Here is a 17034-nt window from a genome sequence, read left to right on the forward strand (position 1 = left end):
TGGTCGGGGCATATAGCTTGGAATCCTGAGTTCAAGTCCCACAGACTGCCACTCTAAGTCTCTGCTCCCTGGGTGCTGCACCATGGCAGCCCACTGCTCTGCAGGGGGAGGGGTTAAATGCAGAGGTGAATTTCTCTCTAAAAACCTGTTCATCAGTGCTGCTTTAAAGAATATATGGTTTTGCATAATATATACATGAAATGGGGGGAGTAAATGTTCACATTTTCAGAATACATGTTAAAATGTTTTCATGCAATCTAACGTAACAGAACTGAAGCTCAGCGTTGCTCAGATCGGTAAACCTGGACTGAAGGTTCATTTTATACTGATCAGGTCAGATGTAGCTCCGCCCACTCCACATGACAATAAAAGGTCATGATAGGATGCAACTTGTTGTCAATCTAAGTATTTTTTAACATTCCCATATGGCTTGTTTTAGTAATTAAAATAGTAAAAATGTATTATGCATTATAATTTCTATAGATTTTTGTTTGTTTTTTTAGCTCCAGAAAAAGGTCTGAAAACCCGAGAAGAGCTAAGCCACCTTTTGGATCAGGATCCTTAAAAGGTGAAAAGAGAAATCATTTTTAATCTGATTACCAACAAAATTAATTTGACCGTCTATTTAGAAAAAACAGATTTAGTTTGGGTAAACTGCAGATTTCTGCGATGCTGCAGCTTCATACTGTGGTTGGTTTCTGCTGTTTCTAACACCTTTTTTAATTCTATTATTAGATTTTTATCTTAGAGACTCTCATTTTATTAATAGATTGCACTTCAAAATGTATCTAAGTGATGTTGAACTTAAAGCTAAATGAAAGTTAAGACATTTCAAACCTAAACAGCTACCTTCTAAATGAGAAATCTACACGAGGACTGACAGACATTCGAAAAGTTATGATTGTTAGAAACTAGTTTCTTTGGGTCCCATTACCTGAAAACTGGAGATTGTAACTGAAAACGGCTAATTTAGGGAATCAGATCTAGTCTAGGAAACTGTCTCCGGCCTAAGTCCTCATCCCTGGGGGCCTCAGTGCGCGTGCTGAGTGTGGGGCTGGGCTGGGGATGCCGTTCGCAGGTGGCATGGGGGTGGGTGTGCCACGTTCCATCCCTGTAGGTGCAGTAACACACAGTCTGCTCATCCATGTTCACGCGCTCTCCTGCTGGGATCACCCGGCTGCCAGCAAAGCAGTTGGGACCTGAGAAAAAAACAGGGGCAGTACGGCAAGGCTTCAGGTCTGCTCCCGAGTTTATGCCAAAAGGAAAACACATCTATAGATTCATAACACATTCATTCATTCAACACATTCATAACTACCAGTTTTAGTCCGTGAGGCAGACACCCTGTCTACTTTTAAGGCTAGGCTTAAAACTTTCATTTTTGATAAAGCTTATAGTTAGGGTGGCTCAGGTTATCCTGAGCTATCTCTATAGTTATGCTGCTATAGGCTTAGACTTTTGGAGGACATAGGGACCCCCATTTCATCATTCTGCTTCATTCTCTCTCTGTTCTCCTATTCTGCAGAATCTGTTAGTTCAATCTCTAACCTTCTGCTCTCTCTGCTTTTCCTCAGAGTAGCTTTGCCTCGTCTGTTCCTGTTTGGCTGTGACGTCATCCTGGAAAAAAACATCAGCTGTGCTGCTTCTATCAACACCCTTGTTAATAGATGTTGGAGATCGGCCTGTTTTCCAGTGTGGTCCTGTTTCTCTGACCGTGACTGAGTGGATGTGCTCTCTTCGTCCTCTGGCATGGGAGCTGCCTTGGAGCTCGTCTGCCTGGCTGTGTGTTTCCTGGACGGGGCCGCCTTTTACAGCTGCTTTTTGTATCTCTGCTTCTGTCTCCTTGAACCCCAGTCGGCCTCAGCAGATGGCCGCTCACACTGAGCCTGGTTCTGCTGGAGGTTTCTTCCTGTTAAAAGGGAGTTTTTCCTCTCCACTGTCGCTACAAGCATGCTTAGTGTTTCCACTTGGAAAGATGTTGGATTTCATCTGGTTTTGAATGACTTTCATCAATATTTCAGCATGATGCGCTGCTTTCTGATATTTTTTTATGTCTTCATGTTCAGTGCAGTTTATTTCTATAGCGCCAATTCACAACACGTCATGTCAAGGCACTTTACAGTTCACCAGATCATACAGTCAACTTGATTCTAAGTTTTGTATCTAAGGAAAACCAGCTGATTGCATCGACTCTTCAGCAATCCCTCACACTAAGCATGCTTGTAGCGACAGTGGAGAGGAAAAACTCCCTTTGAACAGGAAGAAACCTCCAGCAGAACCAGGCTCAGTGTGAGCGGCCATCTGCTGAGGCCCACTGGGGTTCAAGGAGACAGAAGCAGACATAGAAAAAGAAGCAGCTGTAAAAGGCGGCCCCGTCCAGGAAACACACAGCCAGGCAGACGAGCTCGGAGCCAGCTCCCATGTCAGAGGATGAAGAGAGCACATCCATTTAGTCACAGTCAGAGAAACAGGACCACACTGAAAAACAGGCCAAGCTCCAACATCTAGAAATAAAGGTGTTGATGGCAGCAGCACAGCTGATATTTCTCTCCAGGATGGAGTCACAGCCAAACAGGAACAGACCAGATGAAGCTACTATGAGAAAAAGCAGAGAGAGCAGAACGTTAGAGATTGAACTAACAGATTCTGCAGAGTGGGAGAATAGAGATAGAATGAAGCAGAATGATGAAAAAGGGGTCCCTATGTCCTCCAGCAGTCTAGGCCTATAGCAGCAGAACTATAGAGATAGATCAGGATAACCTGAGCCACTCTAACTATAAGCTTTATCAAAAAGGAAAAGTTTTAAGCCTAGCCTTAAAAGTAGACAGGGTGTCTGCCTCACGGACTAAAACTGGTAGTTGGTTCCACAGGAGAGGAGCCTGATAACTAAAAGATCTGCCTCCCATTCTACTTTTAGAAATTCTAGGAACCACTAGTAAACCTGCAGATTGAGAGCGAAGTGCTCTGTTAGGAACATAAGGAACAATCAGATCTCTGATGGAGCTTGGCCATTTTTTTGTAATCACAATCTAAATGGGGGCAGATACACGTGGACAAAATTACTGCATTTCCTGTTTAATGTAAGGAAAACCCACAATGGCCACAGAATTAGACAAAAGAACCATAATTTAATATTTTGTTGCAGAACCTTTAAAGTCCCTCAGTGATTCCTGTTCCTGTCAGTCAGACCTTTGCTCCTCTTCGCAGGTTTTCTGCCTCACTCCTCATCAGTAAACTGCTCCAAGTGTTTCAGGATTGAAGGCTGTCTTCTCCAGACGGCCTGTTTCAGATTCTTCCACAGATGCTCAGTAGGATCTATGTCAGGGCTCCTAGAGGCCACTTCAGCACAGTCCAATGTTTCTGTTTCTAGCTGTGTGTTTCAGCCCATTATCCCGTTAAAGACCCATGACCTGCAACTAAGACCAAGCTTTCTGACTTTAGGCATAGACCCGAGAATCCATTGGGCACTGCAGAGATTCTAGACACCCTGTAGCAGATGAAGCACAGCAGGCCCAGAGTATAACAGAGCCGTCATGTCACCAAACAGCACACTGTCTACCTGTAGATCTATATAATGACCCACTAACTGATTACAAGATTGCAGACACTTGTGATGTTAACAGTGCACACACCTTGAAGCAACATGACCATTTGGTCACATTATTTTGAGTAATTTCCTGGGATAATGCCATCTTTTTGAAACGTGGTTGAAGAGCAATTTCTCAGTTTCATTTTTTTTTATCATAGAATTTGTATCTATTGTTGCTTTTGTCAGATCAGGGTTCTTTTAGTGACTATTGTGAGTTTTTCTTTCATAAAATTTGTCCTGTTTTTGTGTGTATTTTGTTACTGTTACTGTATTTACTTTTCCTTAGCCTCGGTTGGTTTAAGAGGTTTCTGTTTTCTGATAATAAATGAAATGACCATCTGATCAGCACTTTCTGTATTTCCTCTGGTTCTCTTTGATATGAACATTTGTTTGCTGAACATAACCACAGCTTTGACAGAAAAGCAAAATCAGAACAAATCTGTAGATTTAAAGCGTGGATCAAATCTTTTTTATCATTTGCATCTCTCCCTCACAGGTAGAGATTCCTTTTTTGGCAGCTACCTTTGAAACAATTATCAGCAGCAGCCAGAGGGAGGACAGGAAGCTCAGCGGGTCTGATGCCAAATCCCACTGCGTGCACTAAGACACAGCTGACACAAGGGAAACTGGAGCAATGACAAAACAAGCAAAAAAAATAATGACGCAACAAACTAAACCATCTGTTACTCTGTCTGTCCAGGGGTAACTAGAGGTTACAAATTCAATCTGTCCAAAACAAATGAAAACAACATTTACGGTCCGTGATCCAGCAGAGAGGTCATAATTCAGTTTTCTGCAAACTGAAATTAGAAAAATGGGAATGCAACAGTGCAAAATGCTTACATTTCAGCTCCTGCTTTGCAACAGACACACACTAATTCCACCAATATCTAAGAGGGACTTAAAGGCTGCTGGAGCATAAATGACATAACAGGGAAGCTTCTGTAAGCTGCAGGGAGAGGAAAGTGACGTAGGCAGTGCTGCAGGGTGAACACTCACACAACAGCAGCAAACTAACAAGAGGCGGGGGCTCCTGCTTTGGCATCAGAGTGAGAACTGTTTGACTATTTTGCTGGTTTTCATTTGCTTTTTCTGCTAACAGTTATATTCAGGACAAAGGAGTAGGGTTGGGCAATGAATTGCATTTGCAATAAAATAACAATTTAATAAGATGCAATTTTTAAATTGCAGAGACTCAATTTTAGCCTCATTACACTTAACAAAAATAAAACTCAAAATGTCTCACTCCAGGTCTTTAGGTAGCAGTAAAATACTTAATGGGGGTCGAAGCCACACAGAAAGGCCGACAGAGGAGCAGCTCCCATGCAGATCCATCCATGCAACTAGAAGTAGCTCATAGTAGCTTTGCCTCGTCTGTTCCGTTTGGCTGTGACTCCATCCTGGAGAGAAATGTCAGCTGTGCTGCTGCCATCAACACCTTTGTTTATAGATGTTGGAGATCAACCTGTTTTTCAGTGTAGTCCTGTTTCTCTGACTGTGACTAACTGGATGTGCTCTCTTCATCCTCTGACATGGGAGCTGGCTCGGAGCTCGTCTGCCTGGCTGTGTGTTTCCTGGACGGGGCCGCCTTTTACAGCTGCTTCTTTTTCTGTCTGCTTCTGTCTCCTTGAACCCCAGTCGGCCTCAGCAGATGGCCGCTCACACTGAGCCTGGTTCTGCTGGAGGTTTCTTCCTGTTAAAGGGGAGTTTTTCCTCTCCACTGTCGCTACAAGCATGCTTAGTGTGAGGGATTGTATTTGAGTCAATGAATCAGTGCAATCAACTGGTTTTCCTTAGAAGGAAACTTTGAATCAATCTGACTGGATGATCTGGTGAACTGTAAAGTGCCTTGAGATGACTTGTGTTGTGAATTGGCCATATAGAAATAAACTGAATTGCATTGAATAGAAGTAAGCACTTTTTTTACACAAACGTTACATTAAAATCATGCAACAATGGGTCCTTTCAAGTAGGCTCTCAAAAACTGAAAGTCCGCAAAGAAACACCTACAAGCTTTGGGTTAGTGTGAAGAGAAATCGAAATAAAATCTCAATTTTCTCACAAACGCAGGATGCAATGAAGACATGAAAGCGTTGTTTAGCACAAGGAGTGCGACATTTTAAAGAATAAAGTCACTTTAAAGGAAACTATGAAAGTCATTAGAGGTAATAACGGATCATTTCCAGCTGGTTCTGATCAACATGTTCTGTTCTAAACTAGATACACTGCTAGTTTAGTGTGGGTCTGCACTGGTAATGATACACCAATTTATTTTACCCCTGAGGTTTAGGCTTATTCACAGGGCAACACTCTCAAAGTGGGGGTCGACACACCCTGGGGGGCGTCACCAAGTGATCCCAGGATTATTTTTAAAAACATTATAATATGACCCCTGAGGTAAATAAAGCATCAAAATACATAAATATTAATGTGCTATAAAATAAATTGGTGTATCATGAAATAATAATTTGTGTGTTTATTTATTTATCTAATACGTGATTCAGGTAATAAACATTCTGTTAAATTTCAAAATAAACAACTAAACAATGAAATGTCCCAGTACAATTATAAAGAATACATTTAATAGATTAATCAAATCAGTAACTATAGTAAAATTTTATTACTAAGTTTTATATATATAAATACATATAGTGTGAAGTAATTATTTGAATTTTTTAGGGATTGGGAGTCTGTTGTTATTTACTTTAGAGATAATGATGCAATGAATTTTTTTAATATTCACTTCTTATTAAACTGCAACTCTTTCTGGATGTATAATCACTTAATTCAAGTGTTAGGATCATTTTAAATGGCCATGCAGCGGCAAGGGCGTAGGATTGATTTCCACTTTGGTAGGGACACTATTGGTCCTAAGATTCATTAATGTCATTTTAAATATGCAGAAATATGCATGCTTTTTTATGCTTGAAGTAAGCATCAAGCATTTCGTTTAAAGAGAAAAGCAGCATTTCTTGCTACATTTATACTAATTTTATAAGCACTACACGCACTAGATGCTGTTCATCAATGTTTAAAACATCACTGGCTCTGATCAATGTGGAATTAGGACTTTTTTCCACTTTGAAAAGGTTTGCATTTAAACTAAGCAGTGACTAAGACAGTAGGTAAATATGTGCCAGTTTAACCAATTTTATATGTGGATTTATCCTGTATTTTCTTTTAAAGATATATAATTGTGCAAAGGTAAACAGGTGAAACACACTCTTATTTTTTTAAATGCTCTCCGTATCATGAACCAATGCAAAATAACACATTCAAGGGATGCAAATACATTTATTGTATTTACATTTAGTGGCATCATCTAAAAACACAAGACTAAGAACGAGACTAAATTTATTCCAATATAAAATCACTTTTAACAATTATTAAAGGAAAATATAACACCATCTTGTCTGTAATGTAATAATATCCTTAATGAACAGCCGGATTCAAGCATTTTTACCAAACACTAATGTTTGTACTAATTAACTTATGGACTGTTTGGAAATCTATGTAAAATAAAATCAATGTAAATAGTGTTCCTCTGTTTGTTATTGGCTTTATCCTATTTTTAAAAGTAGAAATACTCAAAGAAATATCAACATTATGTGGAACAGTAATTATGCTTTCTAAACAAAAAATAGCAGAGGTTTAGGAGCCATCTCGTTTTGTTATACTCTATAAAAGAAATAACACCTGCTATTTATAGCTGAACTGCCTCAAAGGTTCATCATAAAATGAAAACAGTATTTGCAATAAATTATTGTTAAAAGGGAAACCCTCACATTTTCTTTTTCAGTCGGCTGTGGCTAAGAATCAGCAATCAGCAGCTTTGCAGCTATGTTTTTCAGCTGAGCAGGTTGTTTTTCTTTTTAAATGACTTTTCATAATCTGTCCAAGTAAAATTTGGGAAATTGTTTACATTCATTAAGCACAGAGACAGGAGTAAAGAAAATCTGCACAGATCAGGATCTGCTCACCCTGCGTAGTCAGAGTCTCTATTCACAGTGCAGTCAGTGTAACATGGAAAAAATTGAATCAAAGATTAAAAGTCATTCAAAATTGTTTCAGTTGAAACAGGAAAGAAAGAATTCTTCAGAGAGTAAAAAAAATTCCAGAAATCCCAGAGCATTCGGCGCATCATTGTATTCAGTTAGAGGCCCCAGATCCACTGCAAGACAGAGAACTACCTGAAATCCTTCCTGCCTTAAGCCTACAGGAACTATAATGGCTCTATGAGGAAATTTGGATCAGAAGAAACAACATTTCTTTTCCCATTTGGCAGTAATGAGAAAAGTTAACTGAAATGAATGATCAACGCTATTTTGCGCAACATAAAATATCCTCCATGGAGGATGAAGCCTCTTCAGGTTATTCATGGGAAAGCAAACTATTTTTGTAAAACGGCTTCTATGTTTATTGTCTAATTGTTTAATCCCTTGTTTCCCTTGAGAATCATTTGGTTTTGTTGGCAGCGAGTCGAACAAACTCCGGGCTGCCCGTAGCATTTCCTAAAGACTTGCGACACTTTGTGCTGAACGAGTCTTACCAGTCTTACAGATGGGACAGCAGTGGTTGGGCTCATAGGTGGGGTTAACGCAGTGAGGAGCCGGGCACTCAGAAATGCTGCAGTAAACCTCTCTGTTGGCCTCGCAGCGGCACCACTCACACCACGATACCTGAAAGGAATTAAACATTTCATCAATGTTAACTTTATTTTAAGGTTATATAGCATATAAACTCCAACCTTGGTTGTTTTGAGGGACGAGTTTGAATAATTGTTACTCTTCTTATAATTATTAAATAATTAATTCCTTCATTCATTTGTTTCTCACCTTTGGTGTCGCCATTATTCAAGCATTTTTATGTGATGGAAAAAAAATTGCAAACAGCTTGGTTTGCATTATATCCTGGTTTTATATTTTCACATCAAAAACAGGATTGGTTTTAACATCCTCGTCATTTATAAAATATCCTAATTACTTCTCGATATTTTCAGATTTGCTTAGTTTTGGTAAATTCTAAAAAAAAAAAAAAATCTTTATTCCTTATTTTTTTTATAACATCAAACATTCTTTCTTAAACTTCTATTAATGAAGGTATTTTCTTTGTGTTAGGAATCCAGTTTGTGTGGGTTGTTTGTGTGTTTTTCTCTCTCCACCACCAGGTGGTGCCCTGTCCTCGTTGGCCCTCCTTCACACCTGAGGAGTATTTGAGCAGGGGACTGTCACTACCTCGGCACCAGAGTCGTTTCCTGTTTCACTCCATATCAGTTGGTGGCGGTAATGCACTTCTCACTAGTTTGCCAACCACCATAAAACTTCACCAGAAGTAAAAGAAGTACCTCAGCGCCAAAGTGTTTGCCAGTTTTAGGTACTCTAGCCAAGCGGGGATTAGCTGAGTCTAACCTGAGCCTTTATTTCTCTGAGTCTAACATTGTTTTTGTCTTTGCTCTTCGGCAGGAAGCCTTCCTGTGTAACTGGATGCCTGGCCTTCTCCCCCTGGAAGGATTAACTGAGTTCACACTGAGCAGGGGAAAACATCCACATGTGCCATTCAAGTCCCTTTCGGAGATCCAAGTGACAGTCCGCTCCATTGCTCCTCCGGGTCCAACAAATGTCTACCTGTCCGCTCTCCAACGAGTTCTCTCTTCTCTGGATAAACCCAAACTGACTGGATTCAAGGATTAACAAGAACCCCCTCAGACTTGAGTCCCACTCCATCAGTTTTCAAGCCTCAGTCAAGTTTCCTACGGTCCATTAAGATTTAAACCACTGTAAAAATAAAAAGTTTTAATAATCAATTATCCATCAAATGTTCCAGCCATCAGGACATTATATACTTTTTTGTGTCCATCTACAAACTCAGACCTTAGACAAGCAAGATGGCTGCCAGTCAGCAATTGAAATAGGATTGTTTAAAGGTCTTCCAAGCACAGTTTTGGGGGTTAGGTCGTTACCAAAGTAAGAATGAAATTTTGTTTATTATGTAAAGTTATAAACTTTGTGGAAATGTTCAAGGATAAAAGGCCTGAAATGTGAAAACAAACAGTAGAAGCTCTGAACCTTTCATGCTATGAGCGGCACCACATCATGAGGCCGTTTGGACACAACCTGAACGGAGCAAAGGTTTTATTACAAATCAATTCAATTCAGTTTATTTCTTTAGCACCAATTCACAAAACATGTCATCTCAAGGCACTTTACAACTCAACCAGATCACACAGTCAAATTGATCAATATTTAGAATGAAATAAAGTTGAGGAAAGTGTTTGAATGGCTTATAAGTTTCAGATATTTCCTCGCAGTCCTTAAAAGTGAAAAAGAGGCAGCTTCAAACTGTTTGAAGGCAGCTGAAAGGAGACATTATCACAAATAGCAGGACAACTTTTACTGCTGTTTATAATCACCTCTGGATATAAGTTCATATTTTCCTCTCTCTCTGGTTCTGATGCAACACTGAGATCTTTAGCATGATCCGGTGTAGCTACCAGATCTGCTGGGGTCCTGCTTCATGCCAGTTACGTTCGCTACATGATTGGCTGAACGTTGCCACATGATGATGTGGTTTCTCAGACAACGATAATAACATCACACAATGTCCGCGTTACCTGATTGATAACAGAACTGAAAAAAATCTGCCTTTAAGTCTGGTGACAAAGAGGCATTGAGGACAGCGAGAGCCAACTTAAACCATACCACCAGATCAGTGAAACAGAACCACAGAAAGAAGATCCAGGATATTTTTCACAACACCAGCAGCATGTGGCAAGGCATACAGGTGATTAGTGACTGCATCATACCCTCCCCCCGGTGGGTGTAGCTGATGCTGGCTTCCTAAATGGACTAAATAACTTCTTTGGAAGGATTTGTGGCACTAAACGGCACTGCAGCAATGAAAGCCGTTCCACGTCAGGGAGAGGAAGCACTCAACCCTGACACATCGAACATGTGATACTCTGTGGAGAGTCAAACCATGGAAGGCCCCAGGCCTCGATAACTTACCTGGGCGGGTGTATAAGGAGTGTGCAGATCTACCGGCTGGTGTCCTTACAGACATCTTTAACACCTCGCTGGACCAATCCATAGTGCCAACATGCTTCAAGTCTGCCACTATTATTCCAGTCCCAAAGAAGCCTCAGGTCACCTCACTAAATGATTACCGGCCTGTCGCACTGACTCCCATCATGATGAAGTGCTTCCAAAGGCTGGTTAAAGAACACACCATCTCCAGTCTCCCCCAAACATTCGACCTCTACCAATTTACCTACCAATGAAACCGCTCCACTGAGGACGCCATCTCCTCTGCTCTCCACATGAGCCTGGCACACCTGGAGGAGAAGAAAAAACCGACATGCAGATGCTGTTCCTGGGTTCTAGTTCAGCTTTCAACACCATCATTCCACAGCATCTGATGGGTAAACTGGAACAGCTGGGCTTCAATTCAATACACCCCTTTGCAATTGGCTGTTAAACTTCCTCACCAACAGACCTCAGTCGGTACAGGTCAGAAACCTCTGATGTCATCATCCTAAGCACAGGCTCCCCTCAGTCCTGACCCCCCTGATGTTCACCCTGAAGACACATGACTGCGTCCCCAGGTTCACCACCAATCACATGGTGAAGTTTGCAGACGACACCACGGTGGTGGGCCTCATCAGAGACGACAACGACCAGAACTACAGAGAGGAGGTGGAGCAGCTGGTTCGCTGGTGCAGAGATAACAGCCTCACCTGATCTGTGAACACCACCTCCTCCCCACCTTCTACAGAAGCACCATAGAGAGCGTTCCGACCAGCTGTCTCACTGTGTGGTGTGGAGGCTGCAGTGCCTCAGACTGGAAGAAGGTGAGAACAGCAGAGAGGATCATGGGGGCTCCTCTTCCCTCCCATAAAGACATTTCATCCCAGCGCTGCATGTCCCGAGCCCGTGACATCATCAATGACCCCTCACCCCCCCACCATGGACTGTTCTCCCTGCTGCCCTCTGGGAAGAAGCTTCACAGCATTCAATGCAGGTCCAGCAGATTCTGCAACGGCTTCTTCCCAACCGCCATCAGACAGTTGAACTGTTGAAACTCTAATCAAGTTTGTTCTGTTTAAATGTTGTTTTGAGTTTTCAGATACACCTAGATTCATGTCATTCTGTGTTTCCTGGTCAATGGTTTCATTTTAATTTTGTGTCATTTTAGATGTTTTCTGGTTGTATTTTTGAGTTCTTATGTATTTCTTGTTTACTCTCTGTCGCACCCTTGTGTCAGTCTTCTTTCCTAGCTCCTGTCTAGATCCTTCTGTCCACACCTGCTCCCAATCAGTTGATTAGGCCATTCTATGTTCTGTTGACATACTCAATCCTGCAGTTACAGTTTCTGGATTCTCCTTATTGCCTACTTAGACATTGGCTACGTTCACACTGCAGGCCTTGGTGGAAGTAAACATGGATGGTAGTGCCAGCGCGCATCTAGCGATCTTTTCCAACCATAAAAACTCAATCTTTTCAATATGGTTAAACATGAATGCTGCCCTCTGACTTATCGTCCGCCATGGTTGTTGTTTTTCTTGCTGCTTCTGTGTAGCAAGACACAGAATAGTGACCTTTGTGTCAGGAATCCAGTTTGTGTGGTCTGTTGTTTGTGTTTGTCTCCCCCTTCACCACCAGGTGGCGCCCTGTCCTCGTTGGTCCTCCCTGCACACCTGCGTCTCGTTGGATCATTATCTGGAGGAGTACTTAAGCCATGGACTGTCACTACCTCGAGGCCAGAGTGTTTGCCAGTTTGGGTACTCTAGCCATGCTGAGATTAGCTGAGTCTAACCTGAGTCTTTGTTTCACTGAGCCTAACTTTGTTTTTGTCTTTGCCTTTCGGCAGGAAGCCATCCTGCAAGCTGGATGTTTGGCCTTCTTCCCCTGGAAGGCTTGTTTTGTGTTTCACACTGAGCAGGGGATTAACCTCCACACGTCTCATTCAAGTTCTGGAATTCCAAGTTGCAGTCCGCTCTATTGCTCCAACGACTCCCTTCTTCTCTGGATCAACCCACACTGACTGGATTTCAAAGTGAGAGAAGAACCCCTCCAGACTTGAGTCCCTCACTAGCATTAACCTTGTGGCATCCAACATTCCCACGGTCCATGAACTAATCTTTGTGATATCCTCTCCAGACTTTCTAGTTCCTGTACACCAGCTCTCTGAGTTCCCCTGCATCCAACCCATTTGAGCTCCTCAATAAACCTTTTGAACTTGTACTCTGGTTTCCCTGAGTGGTTTTCTGCATGTGGGTCAGATCTCTTAAAGCTGCAGTCTGTAACATTGAGAAGAGAGCAGACTTCGACTGAAAATTTGAAGAAAAACAGGTTTCAAGCCACTCCCCCACCCTCTCTGCTTCACTCATGCCCCACCTCCAAGCTCCACCCCTCTCACAGCATCTGCGCGGCATGGACTGTGAACCGGTAAGAGCGATAATACTCACCTCCAAGCAGCTAGATATAAGATGCTGGTTATACCGAAGTTTGCCGTGTAAGCAGTTGTCGGCAGGGGCAGTAAGGGCAGTTTGTCTTTCGCTGGTGGCTGTCGCTCCGCCATGACTTCCACGCGCGTCCTCCTGACTGCAGCAGCGGCAGGTTAAGCGGTGAGGGTGGGGGAATCAGAGTGTGTGAGCTGTGATTGACACTCCATCAGACGCTCCTCTGGCTGTGATTGGTTGTTTTGACTCGTCCCGATTATTATCTCCAGATTGAAATACAGGCAGTATGCGGGACCAATTGAAGCAGTTTTTTTCACAGGTTACATATCACATGTACTGCTGTCTGGGCATAGGGACAGTTTTAGCCAATATGACAAAAAAGGGATTTTTAAAAACTTACAGACTTCAGCTTTAAATACATCATGACACTTTGTCGAGTATTAATGGCGTTCAGGTCGAATGAATGCGACCTCACACACTGGTCACATTTGAAAAGATCAGATTCGTATCGGATTCAGGACCACAGAGCCAAGTGGCCTGGGTCGCATTGGAAAAAATCGGATCTGTGTTTTTCAGACTGCCATGAAAACATCAGATCCAGGTCGCATTTGGGCTAAAAAATCAGATTTGGGTCACTTCAGGCTGCATTGTGAACATAGCCTTAGACAACTTTTATTGTGATTTTGTATACATAAGTGCATACAAAACAAAATTTCGTTTAGTACAGCTTTCCAGATAATAAATGAACATTTCCATTCCATAAAGTACTGCAGTGATCAAATGTAAACAGTGTGGGAGAAAAAACATGTTGCAAAAAATGCATTGATATGGAATTTCAGAGCATTAATATATATGGTGCAAATAAGCAGTATTTTGGTTTGGTGTTATCAGTGTGATGCAGAGTCTGTGACATGATTTAGAGTTTTTTCAACAGTTAAGATGTCTGATGGCGGTGGGGAAGAAGCTGTTGCAGAATGAATTAAATAGCAGGAAGAACTGCCCATATTGGCGGTGTGAGGGGTCATTGACCGATGTGTTCCCCTTTTTTTCTGCTTTCTGTATTCCTTGATCAGTTATTTCTGATCAGTTATTATGCTTCTGTTGCCCCAATTAAATATTAAATCTGCAAGAAATCACCTCGGCTTCTGTCTCTGCATTTGGGTCCTCAACAAACCTTCACACAACGTGACAGGAGGCTGTCACGTTGTGTGAAGGTGACCAGTGAGTGTGCAACAGGTAAGGATATGAGTGAGGATGAGGAAAAAAAATATTGGTACGAGTCGTGAAGATACGAATATTTCAGTCTGAGAGAGAAGACAATGAATAGGAAAGTGATGAAGGAGAAGGAGGTTTTTCCAACTGAACCCTTCTGATAAGTGTTTATTCTCTGCATATATTGCAGATGTTAGATTTTAATATGTGATTGAGACGTTTTGCGTCAGCTCAGCAATAGGAGCTGCTGAAACTGACGGCTGAAATCACTGCTATTTTTTGGATGTTTGGTTTATGTGAGAGATTTAGGTCCAGCATTACCACCCAGCCTGGACAGTTGTTGTCTCCTTATACAGGGAAGCTGGTCAAAGCTTAGAGGAGGATGACAGAGATCATTTATAGACCACCATGGAAGAAAAGCTGCACAAAAACCTGAGAACACACCAAAACTTCCAGCTAAAATAAGATGGTTTAGATCAAAGCAGATTGATGTGGCCTAGTCAAAGCAAACTTAATCTGTACGAAAATAATTTAACAACTATCTCTGTACAGTCTGTGTAAATAATTTTGATTTTCTGTTGTTATTAAAATGGCAAATACAACTTCTTTTTTTCTTTTCTTTTTTGATTAATCTTTTGTGGTCTCAATATAAAAACGCTTCAAAATCATGTGTGAACCCATGAATGAAATGCCACAAAGTGTTTTTAATCCAAGAGGTTAGATTAGATTCTGGGAAGACTTTACTGCTGATGTCAACAGGTAAGGAGATGGAGAGGCGCGCGCCCTGGCAGGATGCTGAGCTGCAGGGATGGAGAAGTTAGTGACCGTCTCACCCTGAACTCCTCCAGCAGTCTGTAGGTTCTCCCTCCGTAGACGCAGACCCTGGCCACGGCCTCACACACGGGGCAGCATTCCTTATACTTGATCCGCGTGCAGCGCGGGTGGATGCGGGGACACCGTGGCCGGACGCACACGGGGCCATCCACTGTGCACGTGCACGGGCACGCCGTGGGGCTCGGGTAGTAAACCTCTCCGATGCTGTACACGAACCCGTGGTCGTCAATGCACCACTTGCCTCTGTAGTCTCCGAACTCGTAGTCCGGCTCGCTTTTGGTGGAGAACTCTGCCGCGAGCTCGCGCAGCGGCGGAACAAGCAGCAGCGCCGCGAGCGCGATGGAGAGGCCAGAGAGCGCGCGATTCACCATGGTGACCAGTTTCCTCTGAAGTTAGCGGCTTGTTCCGCTGCTTAGATGCCGCCAGCGTCTCCTCCCATCATTAGGGCGGCGGTGACGCCCATGTGCGCGTCACTGTCGCGCCGCGTCCTGCTGAAGGATGGATCCACTGGATGAAGATCCAACTAAACTTAGAAGGAAATTGACTTCTTCTGTGACGTTTGAAACAATCTGCTGATCAAGTAAATAAAAATAAATGAATATTATTGTTTCAACTTTCTTCTTAATTTGTCAGGTTCAGACCACAAGTTGGACAAATCTGACAAAGTTTGTCAGATTTTCTCGTTAACAAAATGGGTCTAGTTCACAGTTGAGAAACTGAAGAAAAATGACTCAAATATTTATAGTTTTGATCAGAGCTTGTTCCCAATTAACCTGCATATATATATATATATATATATATATATATATATATATATATATATATATATATATATATATATATATATATGCCAAAGAAGGCCGAGGGCTAGTGAGTGTCAAGACCACTGTCCAGGATGAAACAACTAAGATCCAGGAGTACATCAGAAAGATGGCCCCCAAAGACAAATGGCTTGGTAAATACCTCAGGCAGGAGAAAACCGAAAGTGAGGACAAGAAAGAGGAAGGAGAGAACCATCATGGAGGGACAAGCCGCTGCACGGCGTGTACCACAGACAAATAGAAGAAGTGGCTGATATCAAAAAATCCTACCAGTGGCTGGAAAAGGCTGGACTGAAGGACAGCACAGAGGCACTAATCATGGCAGCACAAGAACAGGCACTCAGTACAAGATCAATAGAGGCCAGGGTCTACTACACCAGGCAGGACCCCCGATGCAGACTGTGCAAAGATGCCTCTGAAACAATACAGCACATAACAGCAGGGTGTAAAATGCAGGCAGGAAGTGCATACATGGAACGCCACAACCAGGTAGCATCTGCCGTGAGTATGGGCTGGAAGTCCCAAGGTCAAAATGGAAGACACCTCCTAAGGTAGTTGAGAATGACCGAGCTAAGATCCTATGGGACTTCAAGATCCAGACTGACAAACAGGTGATGGCTAACCAACCAGACATCGTGTTGATCGACAAACAGCAGAAGAAGGCAGTAGTGATAGATGTGGCAATCCCAAGCGACAGCAACATCAAGAAGAAAGAACACGAGAAGCTTGAGAAATACCAAGGACTGAAGGAGGAGCTAGAAAAGATGTGGAAAGTGAGAGCGGCAGTGGTGCCAGTGGTAATTGGAGCACTGGGGGCTGTGACCCCCAAACTGGGAGAGTGGCTACAGCAGATTCCAGGTAAAACATCAGAGGTCTCTGTCCAGAAGAGCGCCGTCCTAGGAACAGCTAAGATACTGCGCAGAACCCTCAAACTCCCAGGCCTCTGGTAGAGGACCCGAGCTTGAGGATGACACATACCACCCCACGAGGGGTGAGAAAACTGTTTTTTTTACCAGAGGCCTGGGAGCTTGAGGGTTCTGCCAGCATCTTAGCTGTTCCTAGAACTGCACTCCTACGGACCAAGATGTCTGATGCATTTCCAGGGATCTGCTGTAACCACT

The 17034-nt window shown here is 42.5% G+C and overlaps 1 protein-coding gene across 1 annotated transcript; it reads right to left on the bottom strand.

The window, feature by feature from the left end:
• Positions 1-488: 488 nt before the first annotated feature.
• On the bottom strand, positions 489-15463 carry si:dkey-283b1.7 (von Willebrand factor C domain-containing protein 2-like). The gene is made up of 3 exons (XM_038308427.1): positions 15092-15463; positions 8139-8268; positions 489-1199 (listed from the first exon to the last, which is right to left on the bottom strand). Exons 1-3 carry the CDS (start codon positions 15461-15463, stop codon positions 970-972), a joined length of 732 nt encoding a protein of 243 aa, XP_038164355.1. The 3' UTR covers positions 489-969.
• Between the last annotated feature and the right edge of the window lie 1571 nt (positions 15464-17034).

The sequence above is a fragment of the Cyprinodon tularosa genome, unplaced genomic scaffold, assembly GCF_016077235.1.
Source record: "Cyprinodon tularosa strain WSP-4 unplaced genomic scaffold, ASM1607723v1 ctg637, whole genome shotgun sequence".
Classification (NCBI taxonomy): domain Eukaryota; kingdom Metazoa; phylum Chordata; class Actinopteri; order Cyprinodontiformes; family Cyprinodontidae; genus Cyprinodon; species Cyprinodon tularosa.